This window comes from Amphiprion ocellaris, chromosome 18, assembly GCF_022539595.1.
Source record: "Amphiprion ocellaris isolate individual 3 ecotype Okinawa chromosome 18, ASM2253959v1, whole genome shotgun sequence".
In the NCBI taxonomy this organism is placed as follows: domain Eukaryota; kingdom Metazoa; phylum Chordata; class Actinopteri; family Pomacentridae; genus Amphiprion; species Amphiprion ocellaris.
Genome location: NC_072783.1, coordinates 14970309 through 14986928, shown reverse-complemented (window position 1 = coordinate 14986928; position 16620 = coordinate 14970309). Strand labels below are relative to the sequence as shown.

At 40.2% G+C, this 16620-nt stretch overlaps 1 protein-coding gene across 1 annotated transcript in view; it reads right to left on the bottom strand.

Moving 5' to 3' along the window:
* The window catches only part of dnah9 (dynein, axonemal, heavy chain 9), a 248565-nt gene that overhangs the window by 169526 nt on the left and 62419 nt on the right, over positions 1-16620 (bottom strand). The window contains exons 25-32 of the mRNA XM_023276189.3: positions 15731-15863; positions 15367-15644; positions 14890-15020; positions 14615-14741; positions 13972-14124; positions 13297-13422; positions 7882-8121; positions 7486-7646 (exon numbers count right to left, since the gene is read on the bottom strand). Of these exons, the coding sequence (XP_023131957.2) occupies positions 7486-7646; positions 7882-8121; positions 13297-13422; positions 13972-14124; positions 14615-14741; positions 14890-15020; positions 15367-15644; positions 15731-15863 (1349 nt within the window). The remainder of the gene's footprint in view (positions 1-7485; positions 7647-7881; positions 8122-13296; positions 13423-13971; positions 14125-14614; positions 14742-14889; positions 15021-15366; positions 15645-15730; positions 15864-16620) is intronic.

Genomic DNA, 16620 nt, shown 5'->3' with positions numbered 1-16620 from the left:
AATACAACATTTTCCAGGGTACCTCTTGTGGTGTCTAGCCACACAGATATGTGTATCTTAATTTAGTTTTTAAATTTCTGCCTTCTCCTTTATGCGATAGAGGTGAATGGAATATAATTTATGAGGCACACAGTGTCTAACCATGATACATCATTCACCTATCATTTCTACACTAACAACATCTCTGTCTCTCAGGATAATCTCAGGACAATCTACAGATACGAGTTTTCACAGGGTCTTCTTCCTTGGCACTAAGCACTAAGCTCCAGTTAAGTTATCTGCTACCTGCAGCACTAACAGTTGCATAGATTTAGATTTCAACAACTGCATGATGATCTGCTGCTTAAAAACAAAGCATGAATTATAATATTAAAAGACCTAGACAAAAATGTTTAGATCTTTTGTTGACTTAAATGCTGTTCACCAGACAGGTGCAACTGATCCTGCAAGGCTTCTTACAAATAGATCCAACCAGCTCTCAGATATGTGAACTGACCTCCTGTCTGATTTTATAAACATAACCAGTGTTGTGTTAGGTGAAGCACTTTTAGGGCTACAGACACATTTGGGGTTGTATTCACAACAGATTTTATCTTTAATGATCATATTTTATTAATTAGCTTACTATATCCACAGTGATTGATTGGTTGATCAGTGAGTATGTGTGAAATAAAATATTCATTTATACACATGAGGGCAATTATTTACATATCATTCAATATTTAAGAAATTTACTGGCACAGATTTGTTTTTTTACATGAAAAAGTAAAATGGTGGCTTGTCAAACAAGTACATTATATCTAATATCAAGCGCTTCTCACAGATATAAGAAGACACTTTCAGCACTAAAATAATTCATGAGTTTCTCTTTGACTAAAAACTTGTGATGTACCTGCCCCTTAAAGATAAACAGGATTTGCTGAATAAACAATGTATGAATCAATTCTTCCCAATTTTCACTCATTGCTCACTAAAAGTATGTGGTGGTATATCTATCCCCTGCCCTCTGGTTGTATTTTCTTAATTTCATCTTTTTTCTGCCGTGTTTGGGATGTTATGGTCTGCAATCTTTGGGCAATGGATGTACAGCCCTGACCCAATAACAGTACACAGGTGAGGCTGGGATTTAATGAAAAGCTACAAAAGCATAAGCTGTTACAAAAACTGTGAACACAGTGCCAACAAAACATAAATGTAATCAGACAAAATGCCGAGTGGACAAAGCTAATATCAGAACAAGAGTAAATCTGGAGTTGGTATTTCTCTGCTGGTGAGCGGAATGGAGAGGATGGCAATGAAATACAGGGTGGTCTATTCTCTGTTAGACAGGTAGGTGCCAGCAGTTAATTCAGCTAGCTTGTTAAAGTATTGGCTTTTCTACTAAATAGTATACTATGGAATAATATTCTAACAGTAGCTTACAGTGTAGTATGTACAAGCAGAGTATGTCCATAGACTGTATATGGATTAACACAGCCTTTATATCTGAAAAGTGAAGCCAACACAGATGTGCCTTAAATCTGCAATCTTTCTAACAGCCAGGAGGGGGCGACTCCTCTGGTTGCAAAAAGAATTTAGATTTTATAGAAGTCTATGAGAAAACGACGACTTCGAGCTTGATTTTATGCCTTAGTAAACATTTTCCTAACAATTTAATGGTCTCAATAACTCATTTCAGGAGTTTTTGAATGCAGCATGATGTTCATTTCGTAAAATTATGAGAGGAGAACAAGGCCTTGTGGGTAACCAGTGTGTGAAGCGAAGTACATGCCGACAGGGGTGATTAAGTTATCGAATCAGCCAAAGTGTCTTGATGGGTCCAAGTTTCAAGCTAACAGCTACCCAGCTGTTGTGTAGCATGTTTGCTGTTTTAAAAGAAGTTAAATACAGGGTTGGTAAATGCATCATTACCACTGTGCATCCCTCTCACTCAGACTTGTTCCAGATAGCAAAGGCTAATACCAGCTATGACCCATGCAAGAGTGCTGAGAATTAACCTAAACCAATGTATTAAGCTGATCATTCAAGACTCAGTGTTGGTTTTGTACATTTGTACATTTATAACTGTAAAATCAGTGCTGCAACTTGCATAAACATACTTGCCATTGTTTTGTAATGAGCTGCTATTCAGGAAGTCAGGTACCTTGACTTGCTGTTTTATGTGATGCTGCAGGTGGTACACTGGTGTTGATGAGCCAAGGAGGAAGGGCTAAGTTGTGACCACAAACAATAAGTGACAATTCCTGAATATTATATCTTTAACTTTAGGAACTTTTCCTGACTCAGAAAGTTAGAAGCTACTGTTAGCCTTAGGATATTTGTGAATACAGCTTGAGATCTTCTGCAGTGTTATGAATTGTCCAATGTTATGACCTCTCAGCAGACCTTTACATGTGTACAACAGTCCCCAGGTTTAAAAATAAACATGAAGTGGCAGTGTCCATTTCTCTGTAGCAAAAATCTGGAAGAAACATACAGAGGTCTAGTCTTAGTTCTTTTATATAAAAGGTTGAATGCTTTCTGTTTGGCACTCCATTTTGATGTATGTATTCAAATTTATGTATGTATCCAGTTAAGGAGAATTTATACCTTGCACTACGCTGTAACAGTGTTGTATTATTATTATTCTGTTTATTCTGTGTAAATCACATTTACATGTATTTTATATTTCACTGTGTTTCTTTTTTATCTTGTCTCAAAGCCTTTTTATCTCTTATGTAAGCACATTGAATTGCCATGTTGTTGAAAGGTACCATTCAACTAAACTTGTCTCCACACAGGTAAGACAAAAGCTTTGGCACTTTAGGTGAACTATTAACATCCTTAAGTATATACACATATGCAAAGTGTTAAGCTAAAAACATGGATTTATGCTCAATCATTGTGATGTTTGGTGATACCAGGTTGCGACTTTTTAGCAGCAGGAAGTGCACTTCTCTTAGCAACTCTGCTGTGAAGAAAGTTGTTTAACAATATCATGTAGAAAACACGCTTGTAGCTGTTTTAGCCGTTTTCTCAAGTCATGGATTAAAGGATTTGACACCTAGCCCCCTGGTCTATGGTCCATTGTTGCAATGAAAGCCAGTGCCAAGCTGTGTGAGTCGCAGTAAGGGCATGCACCATATGGTGAAGTCTTGCTACACGGCCGCTGATCCGGCCATCAAAGCCCATTGTTTCTGCTTTGTTCAAGCTTCAAAGGGAATACTGGTCAGCCTGCAAAACCACACAGCCAAACACTGCAGTTTGCCAAAGGACTTGGGCAGGCATGTATTCATCTCTGTGTAGTTTAACTTCATCAAGAATCGTACAGAAACGTGCATTTAAACAAGCAAGCTGCTGGCAAAGTGCCCACGCCGAGTTGTTTTAAAAGGTTTTGCTTGGAGTGGGTGTGCATAATGATTCAAATGGAGAGTCTTAGAAGGTGTCGGATGGTTCTTATCAGAAGAGAAGCCTGAATCGTCTGCTCAGTTACAAGGAAAAAAAGACTAATTTTCATCAACTCAAATGGATTATACAAAATTGTGTTTGAGCTCATGCAATCATTCTTATTTTATTAATCTATAAAGACTACATTGTGAGTATTCTTGCTCAAGACTTTTCTCATTTTACCTTTTACAGGAGTGAGTAGGTTGGTGATGCTTTTACCAACTGACGCTTTAGTAAAACCCGTCCTCCTAACACTGTCCGTCCAGTAAGTCTGATGATACTGGAGCTAAGTGGAGGAACAGTGTGGAGTGTGTATATCTGCTCCAATGAAAACTGCTGTCATTAATATGTCTGGATAACTAGCTTACTGTAGTAACTTAACTCTGCACTACTTCCAAGCATTTTAGTAGCTAACTAAATTTTGTGGTTTTTACATGCTGCCATAAAGTGCCCTGATCACAAGCAATAAATCCACTGAGTAGTATGCTCCCTCTGTGTGGAAGCTGTTCACAGATCCTACTAATGTTAACAGGTCTGTCCTGCTCTGTTTTGGATTTGAAGAAGCTCACTCCCCAAACCCAGCCAGACTTGTTACCCAGTACTGATCCCATTGATTAGTCCACTGTCACGGGGGTTGGGTGTGAGCTCAGGCACAGGAAATGAACAGTCAGTATGTGATGTGTAACTCTGGTTTATTTACTATGTCCTCAGGGACAACAACAGAAGTCTACAAATACCATGAACAAAAGTAGAGCGCACAAGCTCTGAATCTTATAGTGGCACCTAAGGGCCGGGCGGAACTGTAAAGCGACCAACTATAACCAAGTCGCGGTAGGTATCACCTAAGCGAGAAATGTCCAGCTTAAGAACAACTAAACTCGAGGCTATCTCTGGGAGGGTAGCGAAAGGGTGACTAACACAGAAGTCTTCTCAAACACAGTGACTCCTTAACCAGAGCTATAACTAAGACCAACAACAAACTCACGAATTAAAGTGTCCAGTGCTGACAGCACAATCGGCAGGAACGCGGTGGGTCCAGGAGCAACACGTCGTTCCTTCTCCTTCTTCTTTTTCCATTTCTGTCTTCTTATTTCAGTTTTCGTTTTGTTTTACGCTCCCACGATGAGAGCTGGGTTGTGTCCGGTTTTATAGTGAACCAAATGAGGCTTGATTGGTTGCACTCCTGAGCTGCTGATTGTGGCTGATGGGGAACACCTGTTCCCTCCTCTCCGCTGCTGGGCTGCCCTAACCGGCAGGAGGAAGGAGAGGGGAGGGCACTAACTCGGCCTGGCAGCAGCCAGCCTGACATCCACATCCTAGCCTTATGTGATGTCAAAAGTGAAACACGTAGTTTGAAACTATAAATAAAACAATATAAACCCCAAATGTGTAAGCTTAAGAGCCAAAGATAACAGAAATGACAGAATTAAGTAGGGGTCCCTCTCTTTCTCAATTTTCCTGATAATACTCACACTAATTCTAAGTCCTCTATATGTTAATTTAAACACAAGACACTTGTGCTCCAAACAAAGAGGATGTGCACTCAATGAAAGACCTAGGATCCCTGACCCATCACTATACACACCAGTGAGCAGTGATTCTTAGCACATCTCTGGGGGTCATCAGGTGGAAACCTCCCTTCAACAGTGTTTCGCCTATTTAGTCCCACAACACCTCCAGGAGGCTAGGTGGTGAACTCAGGCATACCAGATTCACCCCCCTAGTGCCAGTTCACACTGCTCCTACACAATCCAAACAGCACTGCCACGTTTAACTGACCCAGGCCCATTTAGGAGATGCTCCAGGTAGTGACTAGTACTGATGCTACCATTTAGGTACCATTGGATCATCAGGTGGGACGTATAGTTTCAGCTTCAGTCTTCTAGCACAATATCAAGAATGTAGCTGTTAAGTAAGAAGTGCAGCATCTTCAAGAACTTTAAAGAGTAGTTCAGCTGATTTCTACTACAATTACCATGACCTGGATGACTGAGAATCAACACAGACATAGCTGGTAAGTGCTTAGTAAATTAGTTTGGCAGTTTGTTAAGAGTATGTATTAATGCATTATTTAAATTAGGTTCATTTGTCTTATAAATAGTATTGTAGGGTCTTAAGCCTAGAGGCATTTTTGTCAACCTGCATTTGACATACCAAAAGTATTCACTCACCTGCCTTGACTCGCATATGAACATAAGTGACATCCCATTTCTAATCCATAGGGTTCAATATGGCGTCGGTCCACTCTTTGCACCTATAACAGCTTCAACTCTTCTGGGAAGGCTGTCCACAAGGTTTAGGAGTGTGTTTATGGGAATTTTTGACCATTCTTCCAGAAGGGCATTTGTGAGGTCACACGCTGATGTTGGATGAGAAGGCCTGGCTCTCAGTCTCCGCTCTAATTCATCCCAAAGGTGTTCTATTGGGTTGAGGTCAGGACTCTGTGCAGGCCAGTCAAGTTCATCCACACCAGACTCTGTCATCCATGTCTTTATGGACCTTGCTTAGTGCACTGGTGCACAGTCATGTTGGAAGAGGAAGGGGCCAGCTCCAAACTGTTCCCACAAAGTTGGGAGCATGGAATTGTCCAAAATGTCTTGGTATGCTGAAGCATTCAGAGTTCCTTTCACTGGAACTAAGGGGCCAAGCCCAGCTCCTGAAAAACAACCCCACACAATAATCCCCCCTCCACCAAACTTTACACTTGGCACAATGCAGTCCGACAAGTATCATTCTCCTGGCAACCGCCAAACCCAGACTCGTCCATCAGATTGCCAGATGGAGAAGCATGATTCATCACTCCAGAGAACGCGTCTCCACTACTCTAGAGTCCAGTGGCAGCGTGCTTTACACCACTGCATCCCACGCTTTGCATTGCACTTGGTGATGTATGGCTTGGATGCAGCTGCTCGGCCATGGAAACCCATTTCATGAAGCTCTCTGCTGAAGCACTGTTCTTGAGCTAATCTGAAGGCCACATGAAGTTTGAAGGTCTGTAGCGATGGACTCTGCAGAAAGTTGGCGACCTCTTGGCACTATGCACCTCAGCATCCACTGACCCCGCTCCGTCAGTTTGCATGACCTACCACTTCGTGGCTGAGTTGCTGTCGTTCCCACACACTTCCACTTTCTTATAATACAGCTGACAGTTGACTGTGGAATATTTAGGAGCTAGGAAATGTCACGACTGGATTTGTTGCACAAGTGGCATCCTATCACAGTTCCACGCTGGAATTCACTGAGCTCCTGAGAGCGACCCATTCTTTCACAAATGTTTGTAAAAGCAGTCTGCATGCCTAGGTGCTTGATTTTATACACCTGTGGCCATGGAAGTGATTGGAACACCTGATTCTGATTATTTGGATGGGTGAGCAAATACTTTTGGCAATATAGTGTACTATCTGCCGGACACATTAAACACTTTTCTGGCATATAGTGTGTTTGTATGAGTATTGGATCACAGCCTAAACTTCATAGCCATTCTTTGGAAAACATACAGTCGATGCAATAAAACCATTTCAGTAAAATTGACAGTTGTTGGCCAGAAAAGAAAAACCTGCCATGCAAGGACCTACATGGGAGGTTTCAATCCAAAAGTAGCACAAATTTTAACTGACTCTTTTGTCTTTTTAGTTCAGCAGAAGCTTCAGTAGCCATTGAAATCACACACTTCATCGACTTCAGTTATTTGCTGAGCCCATTTCCATTGCACTGTCATGCTTTGCTTTTATCAATATGCCAACTTTTCCACCTGAGCTGAGTGCAAAATAAACCTTTGTTGTGATTCCTCTCAGGATTTTTTATGGAAAGATTAAAAATGTGCATTAAAAGATGTGAATGTACCAGGGGCCAATAATTACTGAGAATTTTGAGGGAAAATCTACCCGTTATCATTGTTAGCGGCATATGCGATATGTGAGGATGGAAAGTTTAGTGTAAGAACAATAAGGTTTTGCTTTGTTCAATGATAATAATTTTAATTTCACTCTGTTGACAAGCTATAACAGATTTTGTTGCCCCTCTGTCTAAAGAAAGATTCCAACAAGGACACCTCCATACCTGTCTGTAAGAGGAGTGATGACTAATCGTGGTGTGTTGCCCAGGTATTCGTAGGAGTAGAGAAATTGGGCATCGCAGATGTTGGCAAAACAATGCTTCTCCTTTTCATCCCATCGGTGCCTCAGCTGGGAAAGCCACACAAAGGCCTGAGAATTTTCCGCCTTAAAAAAATTAGAAAAGAGTTAAACAGAGAGTGCCAAGGCTTGAGATAAAGCCCCAAATAATCTACGCTTTTCCACCCTCTAATTATGGTAATGACATACCTTGCCTGAATATCTTGAGTGCATTACTCACTGGTAATAGCCTCTCAAGAAACACAGCAGCAATCACCTTGTCTGCACTGAAATTTATACAGTACATGCTCTTGGTCAGATTTATCCCACATGCCCCTCGCACCTTTTGAGCGATCATCTTAGCCACCACGTCTCTGGCGTGGACGTCAATGGTGCAGATGGTCATGATTTTCTGCCGATCGCCCGGTGTAAGCTGGCCAATGAGCATAGAAATGAGGGTGTTGAGCTGGGACACCTGCTTTCTGTAGTACTCCTTCAAGGCGTTGTCATAGCCCTCCTCCAGACGGGCAAAAGCCATCCCAACGTCAGACATCCACCAGATCTGAGTGCAGGTTAACGCTACCTGAACAGGGAATCAGAGACAATGAAACAGAAAATATTCAGATTGAAAAGAAAAAGAGACTTGATGAGAAGTATTTCTGCATTTGAGGTTACTTAGATTCTCTCCGGTAGCTTACTTGTATCCTCTGTAAAATAAGAAACCATCTAAGCGTGACACAAATGTACGAAGTGAGCCAACAAATGCACAGAAAAGCATATGGCCTTATATATGCCCAAAAGTTTAATTCACAAAAGTGGCCACCATTTGCTTTTACGATGCAGAGTTGTAAAGGAGCATCTGGATAGAGATGCAAAGTTTTCAATTGTCAGCCAGCTGTTTATGCTGATCAGTGTGGAAAACCAGCTTTAGGAAACTCTAGATGGACTGAGCAGGTGTTGTGTTGTCTGGGTATTAATGGGTTTAAAAATAATTTATTTGCAACTGGGAAAAGGAGGGAAGGAGGGTATAAATTCTGTTTCTACAAATAAGAAGTGGGATTACCACGTGCAGGGCTCCTTTTGGGTACAGCATGGCATTACTCAACTGTACATGCTGATGAATAGTTATCTTTTTACACCTTGGTTTTGCATTGATGTAACAATTGACACTGACTTGAGACTTAAATTTTTGTGAAAAATTTTCATGTGAAAATATTAATTTTTTTCACCAGTCTTTTACCTGAGGTTGTCTGATATCACTCCTATAAACTGGACACAGGCTAAACTCCTCATCTGTTGAACATCTGTCTCACATGTTGAGCAGGGAGAGACCAACTGAGGCGGTGAGGAAGATAAAGAACTACTGTCAACCACAATAGCTAGCACTTGCACGAACGGGACCACCTGAAATTTTAACTGACACTCTCAAAAAATTATTGCATTTGTTACAATTTTAGTCACAGTCTGGGACCCTGATATTCTATATTAAATAAGAGGTTGAAAACAACATTTGACATATGGTTTTCTAACAGTTAAACAAAAGTGCATAAATAATGTGTCAATTTACATGAGATTTGTAATTCTTTTAAATTATTTGGATTAACATTAGAGCAACAACTTGGAATATTTTCATAATCAGTTAAAAAGTAATTAATTGGTATAGCAAAGACATTTTAAACACTGTTTAAAATGCATATCACAACATCCCGCAGGACAAGGTGCTAGCATGAAATGAATTGTGATGTTTGCTGACCAGCAGCTTCTAACTCAAAACTAATCAATTTATTATAGAAATACAGGACCAAAATCACTGAAACAGTTGATGGATTATCAAAGTATGTACTGATTGATTTGCTTTCAAATGGGTTATTTATTAATCAACTATATAAAAAGTTCCTTACAATGTGATGAGGTTTTATATAGTTGATTATAGTTTACGTAGTTTCTGCCTTTAATTAATTTATTCTCACTATTCATTCATTTGTTTTTACAAGGTAACTAACAAATACATTACCAGTCAAAAGTTTGGACACACCTACTCATTCAGTGTTTTATTATTTATTATAATTATTTTCTACATTGTAGATTAATACTGAAAACATCAAAACTACGAAAGAACACATATGGAATTATGTAGTAAAAAAAAGGGTTAAACCAGAATATATTTGAAGTCAATTTGAATTACTGAATTGCTTGCCCTCTTAATGTGTTTGAGACCATCAGTTGTGTTGTACAGAGGTAGGGTTAGTACACAGTGGATAGCCCTATTTGACTACTGTTGCAATCCATAGTATGGCAAGAATCACTCAACTCAGTAAAGAGAAACGATGGTGCATCATTACTTTAAGAAGGTCAGTCCACCCGGAAATTTTCAAGAACTTTGAATGCATCCTCATGTGCAGTCGTAAATACCATGAAACATTATTATGAAACTGGCTCTCAAGAGGACTGCCCCGGAAGACAAATTTCAACATCAACTGTTCCGAGGTGACTGTGTGAATCAGGCCTCCATGGTGGAATTGCTGCAAAGAAGCCACTACTGAGGATGAACAACAAGAAGAAGAGAACACAAGGAATGGATATTAGACCAGTGGAAATCTGTATTTTGGTCTGATGAGTCCAAATTTGAGATTTTTTACTTCCAACTGCTGTGTCTTTGTGAGATGCAGAGAAGGTGAGCAGATTGTTTCTCCATGTGTGGTTCCACCGTGAAGCATGGAGGAAGAGGTGTGCTGGTGTGGGGGTGCTTTGCTGGTGACACTGTTGGTGATTTATTGAAAATAACCAACATGGCTACCACAGCATTCTGTAGTTCCATTGACATACCATCTGGTTTGGGCTTATTTGGGCTCATTTGTTTTTCAACAAGACAATGACCCCAAACACACCTCCAGGCTATGTAAGGGCTACTTGACCAAGAAGGAAAGCGTTAGATGACCTGGCCTCCACAATCACCTGACTTAAACCCAACTGAGATAGTTTGGGATGAGTTGGACGGCAGAGTGAAGGAAAAGCAGCCAACAAGTGCTCAGCACATCTGGGGAAGTGCTTCAAGACTGTTGGAAAATCATTCCTGGAGACTACCTCATGAAGCCGATTGAGAGAATGCCAAGAGTGTGTAAAGCTGCCATTAAAGCAAAAGGGGACTACAGTGGTCTCTCATCTATCATGGGGGTTACGTTCCAGATCCCCCGTGATAGATGAACATCCGCGAAGTAGCAACCATATTGTAACCCGTCTCCAGGGCTGTGGGGCAGGCGGGTTACAATTATCTTGTGTTTTTTTGCTCATATCTTTTGCTGTCTTCCGTGCTAAACATCCCCAGCATGACAGGACAGTTTTCTACAGGTTTTATTCACTGCTCAGGACAACAAACACAGGCTGCGCTCTTACCGGCTCTCTCGCAGTACCACAATTAAATCAGCTGTACCAAAAACAATAAGAATGCGGAACCAACATCTGGGACACCGAGCAGGGCAATAATCAAACACAAAACAATAAAACATCTGACCAAATAATCAACGAAATAAGATCCAGGGCACAACATAAACACCAAAATAATAAACAAAATAAAGTAAACGAAAATGAACACAATCATACACAAATCCAATGCCACAATATTTATTTTAATAATAATAAAATTAGTAATAATAAAGTTATGTGACGATTGGCATGTGTTTGTCTGTGAATCTGTCTGTCCATGTGGATTTATTACTCAAAAACGTACTTGAATGAAATTTTCAGGGAAGGTCAGATGTGACACGAGGACCGAGTGATTAGATTTTGGCAGTGATGCACCTTATAGTCTGGATCCACAGATTTCTTAAGGATTTCTCAGTGTAAGATATAGCGGCCGGCGCGGCATCACTGTAACCATGACAAGTGAACACTGTGTCAGTTCCCTGCTGACGATCACATGATTGCGATCCTACTACAAATCCACCGTTGCCGACTTATTGGAAATGATACAAGGAACAATTGATTAAATTGTGGAGGTGTTTCTGAGTCCCACCAATTTCCACCGCCCACTACATATTTAGGTATGTTTTTGTTTTATTGTGTTTTTTGTGGTTTAGTCAGCCTAGTTAGTTTGGTAAAGTGTTATGTTGTCAGGACTGTGAGTGTGAAGTGTAGTGTGTTTGTGTTTGATGACTTGCTGCTACATTTTTAATATTGTTGATGTTTCTGTGTCAAAATAAAAGCATCTGGTAGTTTCATAGTGCATAAAAGGCAGATGTCCATTCTCCAACACTGTTCTTCAACGCAGCTCGCCACAGTAATAAATATACAAAAATATCTTTATCGCAGAATTCTGCAATGTAGCGAAACACCCGCGATACCAAATGCAATTTAAAAATCTGTTACCAACTTTGTGGATGGAGATTGAAAGAGACGGAGGCTCAGACAACTCAATAGCATCTTACAATAAATGGTAATGAGTATGTGGGAATTGTAGAGCTTTTTTATTTGAGATAGGATTTCTCAAGCTTTGCTGCTTTGATTTTGAATGCTCTGTTTTTAAATCTGTCCCTTTGAGGTTTTTTATTATCCCTTATTAATCCCACGAGGGGAAATTCTGATTTTCGCATATCTCCCCAGTTGAGGGAGTCAGAGCGACGGGTCAGCCGCGGTACAGCGCCCCTAGAGCAGGAAGGGTTAAGGGCCTTGCTCAAGGGCCCAACAGTGGCCACAACGGGGCTTGAACCTCCGACCTTCTGATCAGTAGTCCAGAGACTTAACTGTTGCGCCACCACTGCCCCTGAGTTCTTGGGAGAAACTCAGTTGCATATTTCTTTTCAGGTGAAAGCTGACCACTGCTTTCAGTGATGTAATGTGTGTGTGTGTGTTACATAAGTAGGGTCAAAAATAGAGTCTTCCAGCAACTATAATTTTTAATATAATCAAGTAAAATTCCATAGGTTAAACTTGCTGAACCATTTCACACAAGCCAATATCAAAAAAAGGGTTTGTGTTTTGCGTCATATTGTAAATGAGCGGTCACTGTTGTACTTTTCTTTGAGAGTAAAGCTCAAGTTCTGCCTTTCTCCTTCTTGCAATAGATTAAATTACCAGCAATCTGTCAGTCTTTCATGTTTTATTTTTTAAGGTCGTAAGAGTCATTGCAGATTTTCAAGTGCAATGCTAACTTCTAGAAGTTGCCTTTTAAGTTGCTAAATTACGGCCTATGAAAAATTACAATAAGATAGACATTCATACTTTGTTAGGTACATATGTACTTGAAAAGCACTAACTATTACCTACTACCTACCTACTACCTATGCTTTTAAAGTAAACACTATTGATCCTGCAGCTGTTTTTGACATGTCTTTGAGGTCCTGCATTAGTTTTTATATTGCTATTCTCCGCTGGCTTGAACTTTCAGGTGAGTTCAAATTATAGCCACACCCGAATCACAGACGTCTGGCACATACTGCATTTTGCCATTCAGAGCATCAAATACTTACGTTCAGGGAAATTGTTAGCATTTCCATGTAAGGATAAGTGTTCTATTATAACAGACACACACCCATTTTTGTTCTCGCTCCTCATCACACTCATTCTCCCTGGTTAAAATATTCTACAGAATGTAGCTCCAAATTGTGTATGTAAAGCATTAGTGAGTGTGTGGAAATATCTGTGGGAGGCACAGACGTGAATTTGGTTCCACTCCATCAGATGTTAGGCGACCAATGAGCAAAATCCCCAAACTGAGTGTCATCAGTTAAATCTGTACATACATCCCACCGAGGCTATTTACCTGTGCTGGATAATCAAACAGCCACTGCTCTCTGGGTTTATCCTCATAGGCCATTACTGCCTCGGTCATCTCATGGCGAACTGTTGAGCGCATTGTGTCCAGCACCCGATTCAACCACAGTTCCACCTTACACAGAAAACACAAAAGCAGAAAAGCCTGTGAATACAAATAAGGAAACACATGGCAATGTCTGTCACATGAGCACTGAGGGGCTTTCTTATCACTGAACCCTAATGAGGCCATTAATAAGCATTTGAATGGAAGTGGAGTCAGTCAAATACTATGGGATGTAATGGAAAATTAATGGTTTATGGGCTCTGATATGCAAAACCCCAGGGGTAACGACAGACTCAATTTCATTTGTCTGCTTTATAGTGGGTTGTCGTATCTATATTTGATAAATATACAGAAATATATTCCATCCATCATGGAAAAAGGCAGGTATTACATTATGGGTTGTATATATATATATATATATATATATATATATATATATATATATATATATATATATATATATATATATATATATATATATATATAACCCATAATGTAATACCTGCCTTTTTCCATGATACACATTAAACCATAAACCATAAATGTCTTCGGTATTTTGAGAAAGAATGGTACCTTCACTTTTGAGGCATGAATGAAAAAATCACTGCTGTATTTTACCTGCCCAGTGCAGTCGCAAGATTGGTTGAATGGGACATACTCGTCCTCTTTGCTGTACATGCCCAGACCAGTCTTAGAAGGATTGTCCTCGCTGTCTGCTTCATATCGTATCTTAGCCATGTTGTCAAACAGCTTAGACAGATGCTTCTGGACCTGAACAAATATACAGACACAATCAGCATGGGCTCAGTTTATACTCAGCTGGTCTGACTTATATTCCCTTTGCTGCTGCACAAATAAATGATGCCTCAGTACTGCTTTTCAGACTTGTTAATAGATGGACAAGGACCAATGTTCTACTGCATGTCTGCTAACCTCCTCTCAGAGAGATTTAGTGGCAAGCTGTTCTTAATAATCATTTATTTCACTGGAAATGCGTACAGCAATGTCTGATGGTGGAGGGAAAACCCACTCGCAAAGTTATGAGCAACATTGCCCCTAAGTGGACACTACAGGTACTGCAGAAGTAACTGAAGAGCTCAGTCGTGCAATAAGAACATGCTGTTACAAAACTGCTAAAAAAACAAAAAATTAACTTGCAGAAGGAATTGCATGAAGAACTTAGGACAATTTTTTTAACTCTGTGAAAAGAGTGAAGCATTAAATTCATTGCTACCCTTCAGGCAAAAATTTGTGTAGCCACCTGGTGTGGGTTGGTCCCATTAGACAGGATGTCCAGGAGATCAGCTGAAGAGATGAAGTAAAATCTAGGGAAGACCAGACGCTTGGTGTCCAGGTACTCTGCCAGAGCTTTTTCACACAGGGAAAGCCTGTAGAAAAATACACAGCACTCGCAAAGTCAGTACGTGTGTGTGTGTGCAATCATATGTAAGAAAAATAAACCCTGTAATAGAGCGTACTTTGTAACTGACATAAGAAAGAGGAACAGAGATTCATTCATGTCTGCTGAACTCTGACCTGCTCTGGATGTCCTCCAGTTTACCAAACAGGCCTGGTTTATTGGTGGCCTCCACCACATTGGGCATTTGATGCACTGCATTTGACAACTCTTTGAAATCAGCATCAATTCCCTCGAAGCGCCTGGAGTCCTGCAGGGGATTTCACAAGCAAACCCAGCCAGGGGATTTTGATTCCCACAAGAGAGAGGGGAGAATCAGAGGTTTAATAGCAAACAGCTGGGCTTAAGCACAGTCTGAACATCATGGGAGCAATTAAAAAGTCAAGTAATCTCAGCTCCTAAACTAGGAGTAAGACCAATTAATGAATTCTTAATTAATAGCTGTAACAGTCATGCTGTCTGGGTTCATATGGCAACAACAAGGGCACAGGTTAAGACCCGCATGCATATGAGGTTGACACTAATGTATACCTGAAATACAGAGCTGTAATTAACTTTGTGAGTGTGCATAAATGTGAATCTGTTCAGTGTGTAACCTCAGGCAGCTGTGACCGGATGTCCTCAGACCCAATAAAGATGTTTTCCAGGTGGGTCCAAGTCCGCTGCACCTCGAACCAGACAGAGATGACTGAGTCGGCCACAGACAGCTTGCTCTGCCATGAAGATACTTCGTCCAAGAAGTGTGCAATGTACTTGGATGACATAAGGTTCTGCAACTGGACCTGGTTGTCTTCCAGCATCTCAATCAACTCCTCATCTTTGCGGAGCAGAGGCACCTGGGTCCTGTGGTGGGGCTCATATTGGAACCGCATACCTGCACGGTATGCAATGATGTCTATCAGTAGGTCAAAAACTCAGAAGGTAAAAGTCTGGGTAAAATAAAGTGTCTCTTTCCTGTACCTGTCCATGTAGAGTTGAGCTCAGAAAGGACTTTCTCCATCCCCATCTCTTTAACAGCCTTGTCCACGATCCCTCTCACCTCCTCTTCAAAGCAGTGCAAGTTGAGCTGCAGCAGGTCAGCCAGAGTGGTCTCCTGCTCATGCACAGCCTTATCAGTGCTCTACCCACAACTCAGATAAGCTATGTTATATAATATGATAATATTAATAGCATATTTCTGTTGAGCACCAGCTGTGATTGCTGGTTTTAGAGTGGTATGGACCCTTATGGTTATTACCAGGAGGGACCTGAAGCAAGGTATACACAAGCTAACCTTGTACTACTCACTAGTTCTTTTCTAAGAAAAATAGAATTTGTTAGTTTTTCTGATCAATTTCATAGTTTCAAATTCTCTCTTTTTATTCAACTCCAGTCTGTTTATAATAAGCATCATGACAAATATATCTTGTAAAATTTAGATTATTTGCAAATGTGTGGCTAGTGTATCTTAACTGTCAGGTCATCTAACAGCCAGTTTGTGGCCTAATCTTGTAGATGGACACTGTGTCAATTTTTTTTTTTAAATGTATATATATATATATATTTTAATAAAGTTCATTTGTTGTAAAGTTTGTTTCATCCAGTGGTTTTAAGATGGTATTAATCCATCACTGATTAACTCTAAGCTGCAACTAACCAATAATTCTCATTATTATGTCCTCTTCTTCTTTCATTGTGGAAAGATTTGTAAGGGTATAAAATTAAATAAATATTTTAAATAAGTAAAACACAAATGAAGAACTCATCATTTCACTTCTAGAGTACTGCTTTGTTTCTGAATGTTAGGGTAAATAATAAAATTTACATGTATTTTGAATAGGGTTTAACAACATATTTGTCCCCAGTGGCCC